Genomic DNA, 16,629 nt, shown 5'->3' with positions numbered 1-16,629 from the left:
CGGCGACGGCGACGGCGAGTGATCAGCAAAAGTGAATCTGAAACTAAGAGCCAGCAATTTTGGCGTGGCTACGACTCTTAATGCCCGCTTTATGCCTTCCATTGTATTGTATGCATATGCCCTTGTCTGCGAGCCGAAGATGCTGCTGTGGATGTCGATCGCTTCCTGGCGGCATGTCGCCGACCTTGAAATATGCTCGCTGCGCTGCATAAATTCAAGAAAGGCAAACGAACCGAATTTGTAACTTGCAGCATAATTTGTACGCGTGCGCTCGGGCTCGCGCTTGGGCTTGGGCTTGGCTCAAGCTCAGGCTCAGACTGAGGCCCACGTCCAGGTTCGGTCTCCGGCTGCAAGCTCCATCTCTGGCCGGGAAGGCACAGCACACAGCACACATGATAAATGCTTATTTTAATGGGTTTCGTGTAAGCAAGGGCCGCAAGGCAGCTCTCAAATTTCCAGCTTAAGCTTGATTTGATGACTTGGTGGCACAGGATTTTCGTCTTCGGCCACACCAACTCTTTCTTCGGGCTTGGCTTTAAGCTGCCTTGGGCGTTTTTCACCTTTTCGCCCTTGTTGCATTCTGCCGAATGTCATTTGGCCAGCAGCCCGACATGATGAAAGAAGGTGTAGCAGCTGTAAGCGGCTGCTAATTTGTTCTGTCGATGTGGCGTGTAAAAAGTCAGAGTTTCGTTTGTTTTGGCAAGCCCCCTCTATGCGTTGAGGCTCGGAAGGTGGCACGTTCATTAAAAAACAACCAAGAGGACACCGGGATTGTTTAACAAATTAAGGGCCAATAGCACAAGCAATAAAATTTTCGGTAATAAGTATGCAGGGAGGAAATCCTTTGCGTTATTTAAAGTAGTAACAAAAGGGCGTAGGCAGGGGGGGGGGGGGCATAGACAAAATTTTGCCATATAAAGTCGATCACACGTTCATTATTATAACGCACTATTTCGCCTTAGAATGAAACTGAGTTGGATTTGTTGAAGTTTTTTCATTGATCATATGCATAAGTTATTTTTTTAATGCATCGTGCATTACATTTTAATTTTTTGCCTACGCCCTTAGTATTCGTATTTAAGTACGCAGTAAGCAGAATATTATAGAATTGTCGGCATCTAGAGAAATAATTAAATTTAATTAAATACTACTTTTTAAAGTGAGCTTGAGGAAACCTTCAGTGGGGGCAATACAGTCCGAGCTATACTGATAAATGGGGAAGCACTCCAAAGCATCTATTTGCTTGTATAAAACCAGGAGTTTCCAGAGAGTAACCGGCATATATTGTACAGCAGCACAACAACCAGTCAGTCATAGGATATTGGATATAATTGTAAACATCAGATATTTGATTTCAACTGACGCACTAAGCGTTTAATGGCATTAGAATAATTCAACAAAACTGGGGAGTTTTTTAAAAGCAAACTTAAGTTAAATTTTTTGGATGAAGCTATGCTTAGATGTGCTAGAGAAATTGTTAATTAGCAAGATTTGAGTGAACTTGGCGAATTTTGTGTACTCCGTCTTGCACCGTCCACATACCGCAATTAAACTATATTTCATTTTCTATTTCGGCAGAATTAATCATACAATTGACCCAAATACTTGTAGTTGAATGCGCTGCGCTGTGCTGTGCTGCCTTGTAAATTACTGTAAAAGTCAAACAGCCAAAGAATTTCTGACGTCAACTTTGATTATACGAGTAGAGAAGAAAATACGGTAGCTTCCAAGCACCACAGATCGATTAAGTGGCACACTCAAAATTGGGTCTCAAATTTGTGGCCTTTTCCTTTTTGAATTGTTTATATCGCGGCATCAAAGTACATGGGATTTGAAACTAAACACACAACATTTAGTAAAACATTTAAATGAAATTATAAATAACCGGGCAGTAGCGTAAACAAAACTATAAAAAGCTTGGCGAGTGAAACGAGACGGCTTGCTGCTGGGAAAGGGACGCCGACGGCGAATGTCTTGAGCAGAAGTTCAACAAACCGTGAATGGCTTCATTGGCGGCTGATGGGGGGAAAATGTGTGCACAACATTTTTTTTATCAAACAATGCGAAACCAATGCAAGACATAGACACACACACACACACAGGATAGCTTTTCTCGACCACTTCCTTCGGCCAGACATCCTACTCAGTAATTGTTCAGTTGCAGTTGCAAGTGAATCCACAGACTGGCAATGAGCCGCTCAGTCGCGACACACGACATATGTATCTGTATCTACGTATCTGTATCGGTTTTATGTGGTGGTCGTCGGCGTCTTGGTCGTCGTCGCAGGCTGCTAAGAACTTGATTTCCTACGTGCGAACTGTGCGCGGATACTGATGTGTGGAAAAACGCTGTGAAAATTTTGCTGCGTGACTTTTTTGCTGCAATATATTGCGTAGACAAATGTGCACACATACTTATATACAGGCATACTCATATACATACATACTTGTATGTATACTACTCGCCCATATATTTATCGTTTTCCGCATCGTTGTTGTTTTTGCTTATTACAATTTAATAGGCGCCTCACTTGCCGCTTGGCTGGGACTGAGACAGACGCTATAGGCGATTGCAATGGAATTGGATTTTCTGGTTTGGGCGGCCGAAAAAAATGTATTTCATTTAGAATTTCACGCGCCGTTGACGCGAGCGGTTGCATGCACTCCTAAAGAGCTGAAGTCGCTAAAAATTTGGTCAATCCTTCTCTAATTGCAGATCACCAATTCCCCATCGATCTAACCAACGTAGCCAAAGATCACACCAATCTCGAGAACGATCAGCTACAGTCACTCTATCGTCGCCTGTGCGTGCTGAATCGTTGCGCCAATATGCGACTAGACCAGTCGCACAAGCCGCAAACGCCGCAGGTAAGAGATGAGGGATCGAGCTTCATTTTTGGTAAGAGGCGTTAATGTGAGGATCTTAATTGCAGCAAAAGGAAGAGTCGGACGATGAAAACTTTGCGCTCAGCGAGAACTGGACATTCCAACCACACATCAGGCGCTGGTCCCGCATAGGCGAAATGGGCCTGGAGTTGCCGCCACCGGGAAAACTGAATGTGGAGAAGACAGAGAGCTCCTCTAAGGAGTCCAGCCCGGATCGCTTCGAGGACGATGCCTACGATATATCGGGCGCAGGCATTACGCTCATGATACCAGGCGCCAGCAAGGGCGACGCCACAGACACCTCGTTGAATGAGTCCGTCGATGGTGCCGCCGCCCGCCTTCGTCGCACAGGTAGCGAGCGCATCAAGGACGGGGCCAAAGCATTGTTGCGGCGCGTCGAGTCCATCAAGTCGCGTCGCCGCAAGCGACAGAATCGCGAGAACGTGATTATAAGTGGCCCTCAAGTGTTGGACTTCATGCAGCTGGGTCAGCGCAGCAGCATGCGGAAGCCGGATGCCGTTTACTCCACACCACCCTCTCCGTCGGCGGTTAGTCCCATGCACACATTCCCCAAGGTGCCGTTCTTCGGTAACGAACTGAAGGTACCCTCGCACAGTGAAAATTTCCTGAGTCCAAACCGATCCAGTCCCAAGCGCACGCCCACCACACCGCGCTCCATGCGAACCAGTCCCCTGCACTTCTTCTCTAGCCCCATGCCTCACCTGAAGGAGGGCAAGTCGGACGACTCCTCGTCCTACTACAGCGACAGTCAAGAGTCTTCGACTGGCGGTAAGTTATCGCTGCGCAAGCCCTCGAAGGCACGTCGCTTTCTGCAGCGCTCGGGCAAAGTAGACGACATAGGCGCCCACTCAGACTCGGAGTGCCATCAGGGACGCAAGCTGCTAATCAAGGATGCCAACAGCAACACCACCGAGGTCAAAATCAAAAAACTAACGCGTGGCGGCTCGCTTAACTTGGGCAAGGACCCGAAGAAGCGTGAAGGCTTCCGATCTTCGTCCTTCCGCTCGCGCAGCACTACCCGCAAGGAGCCTAAAAACGAGGAAGAGGGTGGCAGTGGCAGCAAACGAACGCCAGTTGTGCGCTGGCACAGCTTCCAAATGGAGGAGCGACCCAACATGATTTTCCGGAAGTGCTTCTCCCAAAAGATTGAGCCAAATATACAGGAACAGGATGTCGGCATACCCTTTGCTGCCATGTCCGCAGGACAGCTGCAAATCATACGCAAGCTGGCGCTTGTCACTCTTACCGGATATATGGAGCGGTACTGCCCGACCCATCGATCCGGCTGGAACTGGGAGCTGCCCAAGTTTATTAAGAAGATCAAGATGCCCGACTACAAGGACAAGAAGGTATTCGGCGTTCCACTGCTGCTCGTGCTACAGCGCACCGGGCAGACACTGCCGATTGCGGTACGCGCCGCTCTGCGCTGGCTTCAACTAAATGCTCTGGACCAGGTGGGCATCTTCCGCAAGAGTGGTGGCAAGTCACGCATCATGAAGCTGCGGGAGATCATCGAGAGCACCGAATCTACGGCAGAGTGCATGGACGTGTTCGATACGCAGCAGGCCTACGATGTGGCCGACATGCTGAAGCAGTATTTCCGCGAGCTTCCCGAATCCCTGCTGACCACCAAGATGTCCGAAACCTTTGTAGCTATATTTCAGCGTAAGTAGCCGGATATCAAAGAAATATAAAATGAATTGCGAGTGAAAGTGTAAAGATTTCTTATTACAATAGTACTCTCATATTCTACTCTCATCTTCTCTGCCCCACAGATCTTCCACCGGAAGTTCGCATTGATGCCGTACAGTGCGCTGTGCTGCTGTTGCCCGATGAGAATCGCGAGATCCTGTATGTTCTGCTCGAATTCCTCACCATTGTGGCGGCCAATTCACAGCAAAATCAAATGACCAGCAACAACTTGGGCGTATGTCTCGCCCAATCAATTTTCCATTCCTCGATTTCCACGGGAACGGCGTCCGTGTCCGCCTCACCGCGTCGTAAGGGCAAGGGCTCGGGCATGCCAGACATGAAGGAACTAGCCGAGGCCAAGGCTTCGCACGAATGCCTCTCCTTCATGATCGAGCACTACAAACCTATATACACTGCCGCCAAGGAAAAGCTGGGAAAATGCAACTTCGGCTACATGGAGGAGTCGAAACCAGTGCCACTAGAAATGCTGGGTGAGGGCTTTCAGTTCCACAACTGGCGTGGGTATCTCTATGAATGCACCAGTGCCACCATCAAGGAGGGCCGCGAGAAGTAAGTACCAGCTACTAAAGACTATAAATCTAAAATATTTCAGAGAAACCAGCATAGTTCGAATTAATTAAATCCCCCATGAGTCGTGTTCTTTACGGAGATGATAGTTGCATGGAGGGCCTTGAACCTTCGCACTAAACGTCGCTGCTTAGATCAGATTTTATTCCAAAACTGCGTTTTCGATTCAATTCAAAATAATTTATAATAATAATATATATAATAATAAATAATAATTGAAACATTTGAAGATATTTCCTAAGAATACTTCCGAGTATGTACTATAGCTGTAGTATTAGTAATTCCATAATAATTTAAAACCAGTAGAGCAGCATTTATGCACAAATGTAAACAAATTTATCTCTAGAGAGGGGGGGGGGAATAGTTTTTGAATCGCGACTGTGTTATTGGGTATTCGTCCTTCATTAAAAATCAAAATTTCTTGCAGAACGAGAGGTTGGTTCACCATCACTTGCCTCACGGACAGCAACGTGGACATTGCCTACAAGAAGGTGGGCGATGGCCATCCGCTGCGACTATGGCGCTGCTCCACGGAGATCGAGGGACCGCCTAGGGAGGTACTGGATTATATAATTAAGCAGCGCGCTTCGTGGGATGTAAATCTGCTGCAGTGCCAGACGGTGAAGAAACTGGACGATCGTACCGAAATCTATCAGTACGCCCTTGATGGCCAGCTAACGACGGACTTCTGCGTATTGCGGTAAGTAGAAATGCCTCGATAGTGAATCGCAATTGTTAACGTAATTACTTGATCCCTTGCAGCTCTTGGCAAACGGACTTGCCACGCGGCGCCTGCGTCATTGTGGAAACATCAATTGATCATGCCAAGGCGAAGCCACTCTTTGGAGCTGTTCGGGGTGTGGTGCTGGCCTCGCGCTACCTGATCGAGCCCTGTGGCAGCGGTCGTTCACGGGTCATGCACTTAGCGCGCGTGGATATCAAGTGAGTGCGAAATTGAAGTCAATCTCATAGCGTTTTGTATTAATTTTTATTGCATACCTGCAGGGGCAAAACTCCGGAATGGTATAACAAGAACTACGGACACATATGCTCGCACTATTTGTCGCGCATACGTTTGGCGTTCAAACACGTGGCTGAGGGTCCGGAGAGCAAGGTCTAAGAGGATGGTCTCACCATAAAAATATTAAATGTTATATGTCTGCAATTACATATTAGAGGTGTTCGTCGTTTGTTTGTCGTTTGTTCGTTTGTTCTTTACCCGCAACCTGTGTCGCAAATTGATAAACGCATTTATAAAACAAGAGCCACCACAAAAAAGGAACACCCCAACGAATCCACAAACCACCTCACAATGGACCACAATGAGCTTGAGAAAACAAACAGATGGTTTTGTAAATAATAATTGTAATGCGTTTTGTCTTACAATTACTTTTATTGTTTAAACATTAACTTACGTTGTATAATGTATTATATTTATATGTTGATTTATGTACGTCGCTAGGTCTACGATTAAGAAATGAAATCTAACATCCAAAATACTCAACTCATAAATATCACAAGCACGCCTATCTTTCGGATTTCATTACAAGTTCTATAACTAACAATTATTCAAAATGTCGCCCAATGTCGATGTGTTTAATGTTAATTAATTTATAGCCCACTTGTTAGGGAGAAACTCTAATAACTACCAACAAAAACAAAACAAAAAATAATAATAATAATAAATAAGGAAAAGATGAACCTTAAAAATGTGTAAAGAAAATCCAACTAGTCAAATTTTGTAAATTTAAGTTAAATTACTAAACCCAATACACTCAGCATAGAAAGCGCAAGTTCTACTTCTTGCAAAACATTGTTTAAATTGATCGATTTGGTTTCGCGATATTCTGATATTAAGCATTATGTTCATGTGTATATGAAGTAAGCCAATAAATTTATATCATACTATATATATCAAAATAATCGAGTTAAGCAAAACAAAAATGTATGTTCGTGCATGTATCTGTATGTATTGTCTATACCTGCATATATGCACTTATACAAACTTGTATACAAACAAATATGTACTTTACATATACATATATATTCGGTGTATGAACCTTATGATCCTTGATCAATATGCCCATTTTGGCAGATTAGTTTTAGTTAAAAATAGTATAAATATATGTCTAAATGTATGTCTGTTTGAGCGCATATATCAAATACTATACTTACTAAAAAAGCAGGCATTAATGACAGGCCATGGTTGACCAACTGGCAGATGAAACCAGAGAGCTCACCAATGTCAACAAGGTGTGTAGAGGAGAGAGTACTATACAGTACACCTGCAATAATTATACAAAGAAAAAAGAGCATACAAAATTACAATAAAAATACATATTATCAAATGTGAAAAAACAATTCTATATGCTTTCTTTCCAGTATCCAGGGAGGTGGTCACAGTTCATTGCTTCATTGGTTCAGATAGATTCATTTAATTGGATAACTAATCACTGAAAAGCAAGGTTGACCTAAACAACGGTTGTTTTGGCTCAGAAATGCTAGCTGTCGAAAATTCGGCTAACACGGAGAGGAAACAAATGGTTCAGGATAAGAACATTGTTTATCTCCCACCTTCACCTTGCAATTTTGAGGCCTTCCTGCTTTGAACGAAAGATACATACACAGCACGAGGATTTCATATTACACGTATATCTAAGTCAGCTTGGGTTAAGCTTTTACTTGTTCGCCAAAAAGAAACGACATCTGTTGCACAATAAATGCCTCTCAGGGGCCATTCTGAAAAGAAAAGACAGACATATCAGACTGATCCTAGTTTCTAATAGGAGCTCCAATGCTGCCTGTATAAGTAATCAAAACATTATTTAAAACAAATGAGGGCTTGTTTGATTGTTGTCCGCCAAACCGAGGGATATGGGAGATGGTGGCAGTTTGTTCGAATGTCTGTATAAACGCAGGGATCTCAGAAAGTTTATAAACTATATATTCATATTAAGCTAGCCCTATTGGTTTATATGTAAATATTTGTATTTGTTTAACATTTCTTAGACATTTGTAACTGACCTGTGCCGTCAATTTATAGGTAACGTTCCAGTAAAATTCAGTATATTCAAAATTATTCAGGATTGTTAAATAATAAAACTAATTTGATTTTATAAAATAGTCAACAGATTTAATACCCCATTGCCACCAGTTTTTACTTGAAAGTTAAAAGTGTCTAATAAAATAGTCCTGATACCAAAACGTGACCGGAAGGTCTCCTGAAGTCCGGCCTCCTTAGCAGTCACTTGTAAAATATATACATAGCTTCCGTAACCCACAAATTTCGATCTAAAACTAAGATTTATTTTTTTTATTTTAATATCAAAAGGGTAAACGGCTTAAGTCTCTGACCCGCAGGTGCTTCAAATTTAGTTCTTTTTTGGCATGTGCTTACAGTTTTTAGCAAATATTGGGAGAGATTAAAAAATTTACAAATTCTCTGCTCTGCATTCCAATAGACGTTATTATCTGAGGGGCAGAAACAGCTGTTTCATATTCTGCTGATCTGGCAGCATTAATAAATACTAAGAAATGAAGCAGTATTTATCGGCAGTAGCGCCTTCACAAGAGTTTCTGCATCTAAAAACTACCTCATTAAGTGCTGATTAGAAGGCTTCTTATATTTTGTATCGCTGACGTAGAGTATAAATCAATTGATAGTATTACATTCGATAAATGCACATTACAGTATTTTTTGGTATTTTGAATATTTTGAATGAAGTTATTTTGGCAGTTCTTGCATATGGTCGCACTGTCGGTGAGAGGCGCAGTTTTCGAGAATTTTTCGTTGCAAGAGGTTGGTACGCGCTGTTTTACACTTTTTTGTGTAGACCGCCTGCCTCTGTGTGTTTGAGTGTGTGCGTGCGTGCGCGTTCGCGTTGTTTTTTGTATTTTGTACAGTTATTTTACTTATTTATTGCAATTGTGCTGCATGCAAAGCATTGTAAGTGTTCCTAAAAACACAATAAACGCGAAACGTGTTAGAGCCTGCGAAAAATAAACGCCCTTGCCTAGGCCTGCTGCTTCCAGCCTGTTGTTGTAATTGTTGTGTGGGGACGCCGCCGCCTATGACCATCATTTTGTTGTTGTGCTGCCGCATGAAAATGCACAAAAGAATTTCAATGGGACATGCGTTTATTGGTGTATAAGAGTGTGGCTGAGTGCGTGGCTGTTTTCTGGCTGTTTTCGTCTGTTGGGTGTGTCGTCGCTGTCCGCTGTTAATAATTTTTTCCGTTTTTATTTCGTTTAATTTTCTACACTCAAGTGGAGTTTTCGATTGTGCGTTGACGTTGACGTCGCTGCTGGCGCTGGCGCTGGCATTGGCACGCTGTTGTTTTTCTGCTATGCTTTTGTTGTCTTTTAGCCATTCCCTCATTCTAAGCCTATTCGTAAGCGCGGCACCACCAGCAGCAGCAACAGCAATCAAGTGTCATTGTTGTTGGGCAGCTTGCTGACTGCTTTTCTCACATTGTTGCTGTTGTTGGGAGAAGAAGCAACAAATGCCGCGTCGCCAGCTCGCTGAGCAATTTTCAAGCTGCTATTGGTACGTGATAAAATGTTTGCAAAAGTAGCCAACAGCAACAGAAACTAGTTGTGCGAAAGGCGACGGCTTGTTCAGAAAAAGTGCCAATTAGAATTTATTATAATTCATGATTTTCGCCATTACGCACTCACACACACGCAGATGGGGGCAAAGGCATGTAAAGACAAACCTTTTCGGTTTATTTGCTGACAGCGGCGTGCGCGCGCTTTGAATTCAATTCGCTCTCAACACACACACACACACACATCTCTCTTCTCTGCTCGCTCACAACTCCCTGTAGAGCAACAACAACGGCAGGCAAGGCCAGGCAAGGCAAGGCAGCTGCTCCTGTCGTGCTGCCTCTTCCTTTTTGCAACGTTTTTGATTCATTTATATGGCCGCGCTTAAACCATAATATGTATTTAAAATATTAATTTGTATTACAGAAAATAGGTTTAAAATGTGGCCAAAACGTGTGCAATAAAAAAAGTGAATACTAAAAAGTGCAAGAAAAGCAAAGAAAAAAGGAAAAACAAAACCAACCTAGGGCGGCTAAAAGGCCCGCCTGTGCGTGTGTGTGTGCGTTCGCGTGTGTTTGTGCGTGTGTGCGTTCGCCTGCTTGCAACAGATGCCGCAAATCGAACGTGACGATTTTGTTGTTGTTGCTTGACCTACGCATAGACCACATCGACGATAGCAGCAGCAACAACAACAAGAACCACAACCGATGCGCGCTCGAACCGATATAAAACAAGAAGCGACTACGACAAACGTCATCAACTATACCAACAACTACAACAACAACAATAATAACGACTAAACGAAAACAACAATTCATCAATCATGTTCAAGTGCATTCCAATCTTCAAGGGCTGCAATCGGCAGGTGGAATTTGTGGACAAGCGTCACTGTTCCCTGCCCCAAGTACCCGAAGAGATTCTACGCTATTCCCGCACACTCGAGGAACTCTTTCTAGATGCAAATCACATACGCGATTTGCCAAAGGTTAGTAAAAAAAAGTCGCGTACACCAGATATTTTAAGAAACTGTCTAATCCCTATATTGTTCCCCTTTTGTAGTTAAGAATTTATTAAAAGTTCTCAATGATCCAACTTTAACTCCAAAATAAATCGAAAAATTAGATTAACAGTTTAATGAATATTATGTTCTTAATGAATCTCCACTGGGTAGAATATATTTCAACGCTTAATTGAATAAAAAGCATCGTTATTAGTCATTGTCATTTAAATCTCAACAATTGAATTGAATCGAGCCTCAGTTCGATTGCATGTGCATATGCAAATGTTTTCAAATCTGCGCATTTATTAACAGCTTTTACAAAAAAAAACTATGCTGAATAAAATGTAAATTTCTCTTAAGCCCACTTTTTCTTCGCCCATTATCTAATCTACGTTTTGGAATTTCCTGATAATTTATTCCAATGAGTTGGCATTTACGTCACTTTTATTTATTTATACTGTTTTTGTTTGAGTTCCACTGAAGCACTTTCTACTGTACCTATGTACGGGTATGTAGTTGTATGTATGTATGTATTTATGTGTGTACTCGTATAGATTCCAATTATTCGATGGCATTTCTCTCTACACTTCTAACAGCTGTTTTATTCGCATTCCGAGATGATTTGAATGCGAAGTGCTAATGGCTTAGCCAATTCCTCCCTTCTCCCCTTCTCTGCTCGCCCTCGTATTGGGCTGAGTTGCTGTCACAGCTCCTGATTCTGCTTCTGCTTCTGCCTGCCATTGTCATTTGTTAACGCGCTCCGCTGCTTACCCTCTAGGCTCAGTCCTGTCTATTTCATTCTCTCTCTGAATTCGTTTAGAGAGCTGGGTAGTTGGGCAGCGACGGCGACAGCGACAGCGTCATTTGCATTAAAACTTAGCGACGCTGCTCCTCTTGCCCGAGCTATTCTGCTCCTCTCCAATACCGCCTGTTTTCTGCCAACTTTGCTATCTGGGCTGCTATCTGAGCGCATCATCGTCATTACCAAGGCAATAATTACAACAAAAGACGAGGCGATGTTGTCGGAGCCATCGCAAAGTCGGGCGGAAGTCTTTAATTAATACTGAGCGACTACATGATGGTACGTAGAAAATTGTTCTTCCCTGAGCTCACGGCTCTGACAACAATGGCTTGCTGTTGTTCTGCTTCTTGTAAAGTGCATACACACACACGCAGATACACTCTTATTTAATAGGCCAAGCCATGCCGAGCATAATTGAATCTTACAGATACATATTATGTCATTGATAATAGCCCTTTGTGGTCGCTTCTGAGAGTCTCGTGCTTTAATCGAATGAATAATAAATAGCACGAAGACTATCTACAACTACAGTTACATATGAGGATACAAGTTCGTATTGACAACTAGCAACGCTTTAAGCTGCGACATCGACGCCGGGTTGCCTTTTTATAGGACTACATACTTTTCCACTTTATAGTTGAAAAAGAAGTTGAACTATTTGCTTGACATTTGTGCTCCTTTTTGTTTTTGTCTAAAGTTTGTTTATGTTCGAACACAAAGCGCTACTTGTTTATAGAAGTCGCTCCTTCTCCCACCACACCCCACCCCTTCACATTTCCCAACAGCCGATACAGAAACGTATAATGCCCTCGGCTACAGTTACAAACACCCACGCACATGCATATGTATCTGTATGTATGTATGTATGTACAGACAGATAAACAAGTTGCCGACATAAACAGAATTACGTGGGTTGGACACAGTCGTTGCTATAGCAACAAGTGGTGCTCGGTGATTATGGTGGTGATGGTGGCATCGATTCCCCCCCCCCCCCCCCCCCCCCCACACCTGTCCCCAAACTCAGTTGGGAATGCTTGTATCTCGATCCAACTATGCGGAGACTCGACTTTCCATCACTCTAATTCGACCGCTCAAATGTCACATCGTGTGCACATCTTGGCCCATTTTTGCATTTGGCCTGCAATTCATTTGCGGTCAACCAGCCAGGCTTTCTTCAGCTTTCCACGCTGCTGCAACTGCTTCTGCTGTTGTTGTTGTTGTTTAGCAGTCAACATTGCCTAAAACAGAAAAATAGGATTTCCAATTCCACATGAGTATGAAGAAATGGAGCTAGGAAAGAAGATGTGACTGATCCAATTACTACTAACTTTTAAATATTATTGAATACAGTGAAAACTCCCTTAATGGGCACCTCTTTTATCCGGACACTTTTTCTAAACATTCGATCGGTGTATAAAGTATTTAAGTATCCCCTTAAGCGGACACTCCCCTTGGGCGGACAAAAATTGGCCGATCGTGAGTGTTCGGCCAAGAGAGTTTTCATTATATAGTTTTATATTAGTAGTAGCTATTAGCTATTACTGGTAGCGTCTACCTATTCCCATCTAATATGGTTCGATTTATTTTAATTTACAATAGACAATATAAATGAGACCTTTATTTTCAGCTTATACTTTAAAAGGGTATTAATTTTCCAATATTTGGTAATCAAGGAATTACAAAGCAAGACAAGACCAACCCATTTCAATATCAATCCAATCTGTGTTTTAAATTTTGACACTTTTCCGATGCGTAAATATATTATAGTTTTGCAAAATCCGAACTTATTTAAACTCAAATCGGAATGATATGCCGAGTAGTTCTGATTACAAAATGATATTGCCTGAAATTTGCTGCGTGTTGTAGAGACGCTTCTCTGTAGTTGTCGTCTTCGACATTCGTGTTTCATTAGTTGCTGGCCCCCTCTAGTTTCCGCAGTTGTTGTTGTCAGTGCTGCGGTTTTCCGTGCACACTCACTAATGAACTTCTAATGCAAATTTGTGCTGGCATTTTATATCAATAAACCTGAGACGACAGCAGCAGCAGCAGCAGCATCAACTTTTACTGGAGCGGTAGGCACATGTTGCTTGTTGCTGGTTGCTGTTGCGACCGCAGCAACTACATGTTGCTGTTGTTGCTGGAGCGGCGGCTTGTTGTCCAAGCAAAATACATGACCGCAGTAACAGCAACAACAACAACATCGAAAGAATGACAGTCATAATGATGTTCTTGCCCTGTTGTTAGTCGTTGCTGTTGCTGTTGCTTCACAATTGAGTTCATTTTAATTCTAAGCAACCGACAACATCGGATGTGTTTGATTGTTATTGTTGTGGTCTGTTGCAGTTGTTGTTGCTGCTGCTGCTGACGCTTGGTAACCCTTTTTGCAAAATGAAAGCTGCACAATTTCCGTGCTGTCAGCGACATCAGCAGCTCAAGTAGCAACAGTAGAACAGCAACTATAAAAAGAGAGTCAGACATCCACAGATCGTACTTCAATTGAAGCTCTTAATTCAACAACAATCTGCCTCAATCTCGTGTGCTATTCATGTCCGCCGCCTGTCAACACAGCTGCGCCGGAGCGTTTGCTCATTTGGACTGCCTTTGGCTGTCTATTGTGCATTGTCGTTGTTGTTCTTGTACCTATTACTGGCATGTATTTGCATTATGCAATTAGTTGAGCTTGAAGTAAAGAAAAAAACAGAACAGAACAGAGTCGAACCTACCTCAAGCGAATGTCTGCACATTTTTATTTCTTGTTTTTTTTTCATTGTTTTTGGTTTTTTTCTTTAAATATTTCCCTGCCATGCCTGTGGTACTTAAAGTAGCAGCAGGCTAGAAATTTGTTGCTTCGACCAGTCAGGCATCCATGCCTTTCATTTGCGGCAATTAGTCACGCCCGCAGATAAGATAACTTGTCGTAATCACCTTATCGCCAAAGTTAACGTCGTTGCTGCCTTCTGGGCTCGACCGGCCTGCCTGCCACTTTGGCTGCTTGGCTTTCGCAATTGGAACACGCTGCTACACTGCAAGAAAGTATTGAGAAAGCAGCGATCAATAACTAATATTTTCTGGCATATAATACAAGTGTGGAGAGTGCTTCTTCTGCTGCTGTTAAAAAACGTAACACAAATAGATTTCAAAATGGTTTTCAAATGCTTTTTATTCGAATTTAAACAACACGTTCAAAATGCCATTTCAACGGCTTTCAATTAAGTTATTAATTAATTATTAAGTACCGATGTATTAACTTGAAAAGAACTAGCAAAATTTTTCGGCAGACTTGGAATTATTTATAAATACAAATATTATGTTTTCTTGCAGTGTCTGCATTGCAGGTGCTTTTGGGGTTTTGCGTTCTGTTGTGGTTTGTTTTATTGAACACGGCCAACTGGCAATGACATCATTTATAGCAAGCAATGGCAGCTAAGCTTATAGAAAACAGAAAACAACTGCTAAGTATTTAATACGGCGACGAGTCGCCAGTTTACCTTTCATAACTACGAATTTTCGTTAGTTATTTCGTTAGTTCTCCTAATTCGGGGGCCTCGAACATAAGGCTGGTTCGAAATAAAGATAGCCAGAAAGCCAGTGCGCACTATAAATACAATTTTATCTGATGCCTTGCGAAGACACTTACTATACATACCTTACTAAATACTTGTATACGTTCAAATGTATTCTACTTGGTGCAATTTGTCTCCCTCCGCCATCTCTTTCCCTGCTCATATAAATTATACGCAGCTGCTGAAAACCGGTTTGCTGTCGTCTATAACAAACGTTCTTCCAGCTATTTCAATTAGTTTTTCTAGCGGCTTTTAACACAAACCGAGACACTGACGTCAAGTTTTTATAATTCATTGGCACTGGCTGCGGAAAAGTTTCGGAGAGTCAAGCAACAGGCACTAATCTGTTCTGTTATGTTTTGTTTGGTTTGGCTTTGTTTTGGTTTCGTTTCATCTCGAACTTCGGGACATAAAAACTATTTGAGCACAGAAATTGATGGCCATTTGGAATGCTGCTGCCAGAACCCATAATCCTATTGCCGACAATGCGTCCCAGACGAACTGCATAAATTCCATAATTCATTTGTAATTTTGTAAATATACATCTGTTCGGTTTTTTGTGCTTACATTTAAATTGAGCAAAAAAAAAACCAAAAAATCTAATAAATATGCCTACTACTTAAGTAAGAAAATAGTCAATACATTCCAACTTAGTCAATACATTTGTTCTACTGGGTAAATAATTGCTTATTATCGTTAGCGGTGCCTAGAACTGCGACTCATTCCGGGCTAATGTTCCCCTCCGAGACCCATTTCCCTCACACTTGTAATGCCCACAACTGGCTTAGAAGAGGCTCTCTCGTCTTCCAACTTAAAGTCCTTTCACTATTCAGGAGCTTCTGCATTATCCTACGAGCTTCTTCTGACGAATCTGAGAGAGAAATAGGGGTCCATAATTGCTTATGCAACTTTGTCTAAAGCCTTAAGTTACGATTCTCGTTATCTTTCCGATTCAAATAGTTTACCCGTTTCAACAAATCAATTACGTTTGATGAGCCGCCAACAATATATTTTAAAGTACTACTTTTATATGATCGCCATTTTAGTTTCATTTACATGCAGTTTTAAAATAAATAAATCAAACAACAATGGTGGACATGGCGATGGCAGTAATCGAGCAAAATCTATGATCAGGCTGGAAGAAATCGGCGGAAAATAGATTTAATGGAATTTTCTCAGAAGTAATTGCTGGAGGAACGAAAAAATATAAGTAATCTAAATAACCAAAACAAGGCCAACAACTTTAGTTAGTGCTAATAATTTGGCTAGGACTTTAATCAGTTGTGTTGGGGTGTAAAAGAGGGCCATGCTTATAACATTACTGCCAAATAGTTGGTCCTCTCATCAAATATTCTTGCTGTCGATAAACCAATGTCTGTTCTTGGGCTGTAACAATTCTCAATCTGAGCAATGCTCCCCACCCCCCTACATTGTTAATAATTGCATTGCTGTAATTGCTCAACATCTTTCATTGAATTTCCTTCCCCCCTTCGTTTACAATAATTAATCAGTTGCCATTTGCCGTTGTTTAG

At 42.1% G+C, this 16,629-nt stretch overlaps 2 protein-coding genes and 1 long non-coding RNA gene across 16 annotated transcripts in view; 2 read left to right on the top strand and 1 right to left on the bottom strand.

Annotated features, from left to right (window-relative positions):
* LOC115620377 overlaps positions 1–7,548 on the top strand; it is a 124,217-nt gene extending 116,669 nt beyond the window's left edge. For both annotated transcript variants that reach the window (XM_030513583.1, XM_030513584.1), the window contains exons 11-16: positions 2,717–2,868; positions 2,934–4,572; positions 4,683–5,169; positions 5,615–5,887; positions 5,950–6,129; positions 6,193–7,548. In XM_030513583.1, coding sequence (XP_030369443.1) covers positions 2,717–2,868; positions 2,934–4,572; positions 4,683–5,169; positions 5,615–5,887; positions 5,950–6,129; positions 6,193–6,307 — 2,846 coding nt within the window. In that variant the 3' untranslated portion in view covers positions 6,308–7,548. The remainder of the gene's footprint in view (positions 1–2,716; positions 2,869–2,933; positions 4,573–4,682; positions 5,170–5,614; positions 5,888–5,949; positions 6,130–6,192) is intronic.
* Positions 7,549–9,001: 1,453 nt separating this feature from the next.
* Positions 9,002–16,629, top strand: part of LOC115620830 (protein lap4) — a 91,705-nt gene continuing 84,077 nt past the window's right edge. For all 13 annotated transcript variants that reach the window (XR_003995247.1, XR_003995246.1, XR_003995239.1 and 10 more), the window contains exons 1-2: positions 9,002–9,133; positions 10,159–10,717. Coding sequence is in view for 4 of the 13 variants with exons in the window: in XM_030514261.1 (XP_030370121.1) it covers positions 10,556–10,717 (162 nt within the window). In the remaining 9 variants the exon portion in view is untranslated. The remainder of the gene's footprint in view (positions 9,134–10,158; positions 10,718–16,629) is intronic.
* Positions 14,255–15,613, bottom strand: LOC115620832. The gene is made up of 2 exons (XR_003995249.1): positions 15,181–15,613; positions 14,255–14,557 (listed from the first exon to the last, which is right to left on the bottom strand). It is a non-coding gene; the product is annotated as an uncharacterized LOC115620832 (long non-coding RNA).

The sequence above is a fragment of the Scaptodrosophila lebanonensis genome, unplaced genomic scaffold (genome assembly GCF_003285725.1).
Source record: "Scaptodrosophila lebanonensis strain 11010-0011.00,11010-0021.00 unplaced genomic scaffold, SlebRS2 tig00000024-arrow-pilon, whole genome shotgun sequence".
NCBI lineage: Eukaryota > Metazoa > Arthropoda > Insecta > Diptera > Drosophilidae > Scaptodrosophila > Scaptodrosophila lebanonensis.
Note: the sequence above shows the minus strand (reverse complement) of the source record. Positions and strands in the feature narration are given on the sequence as shown.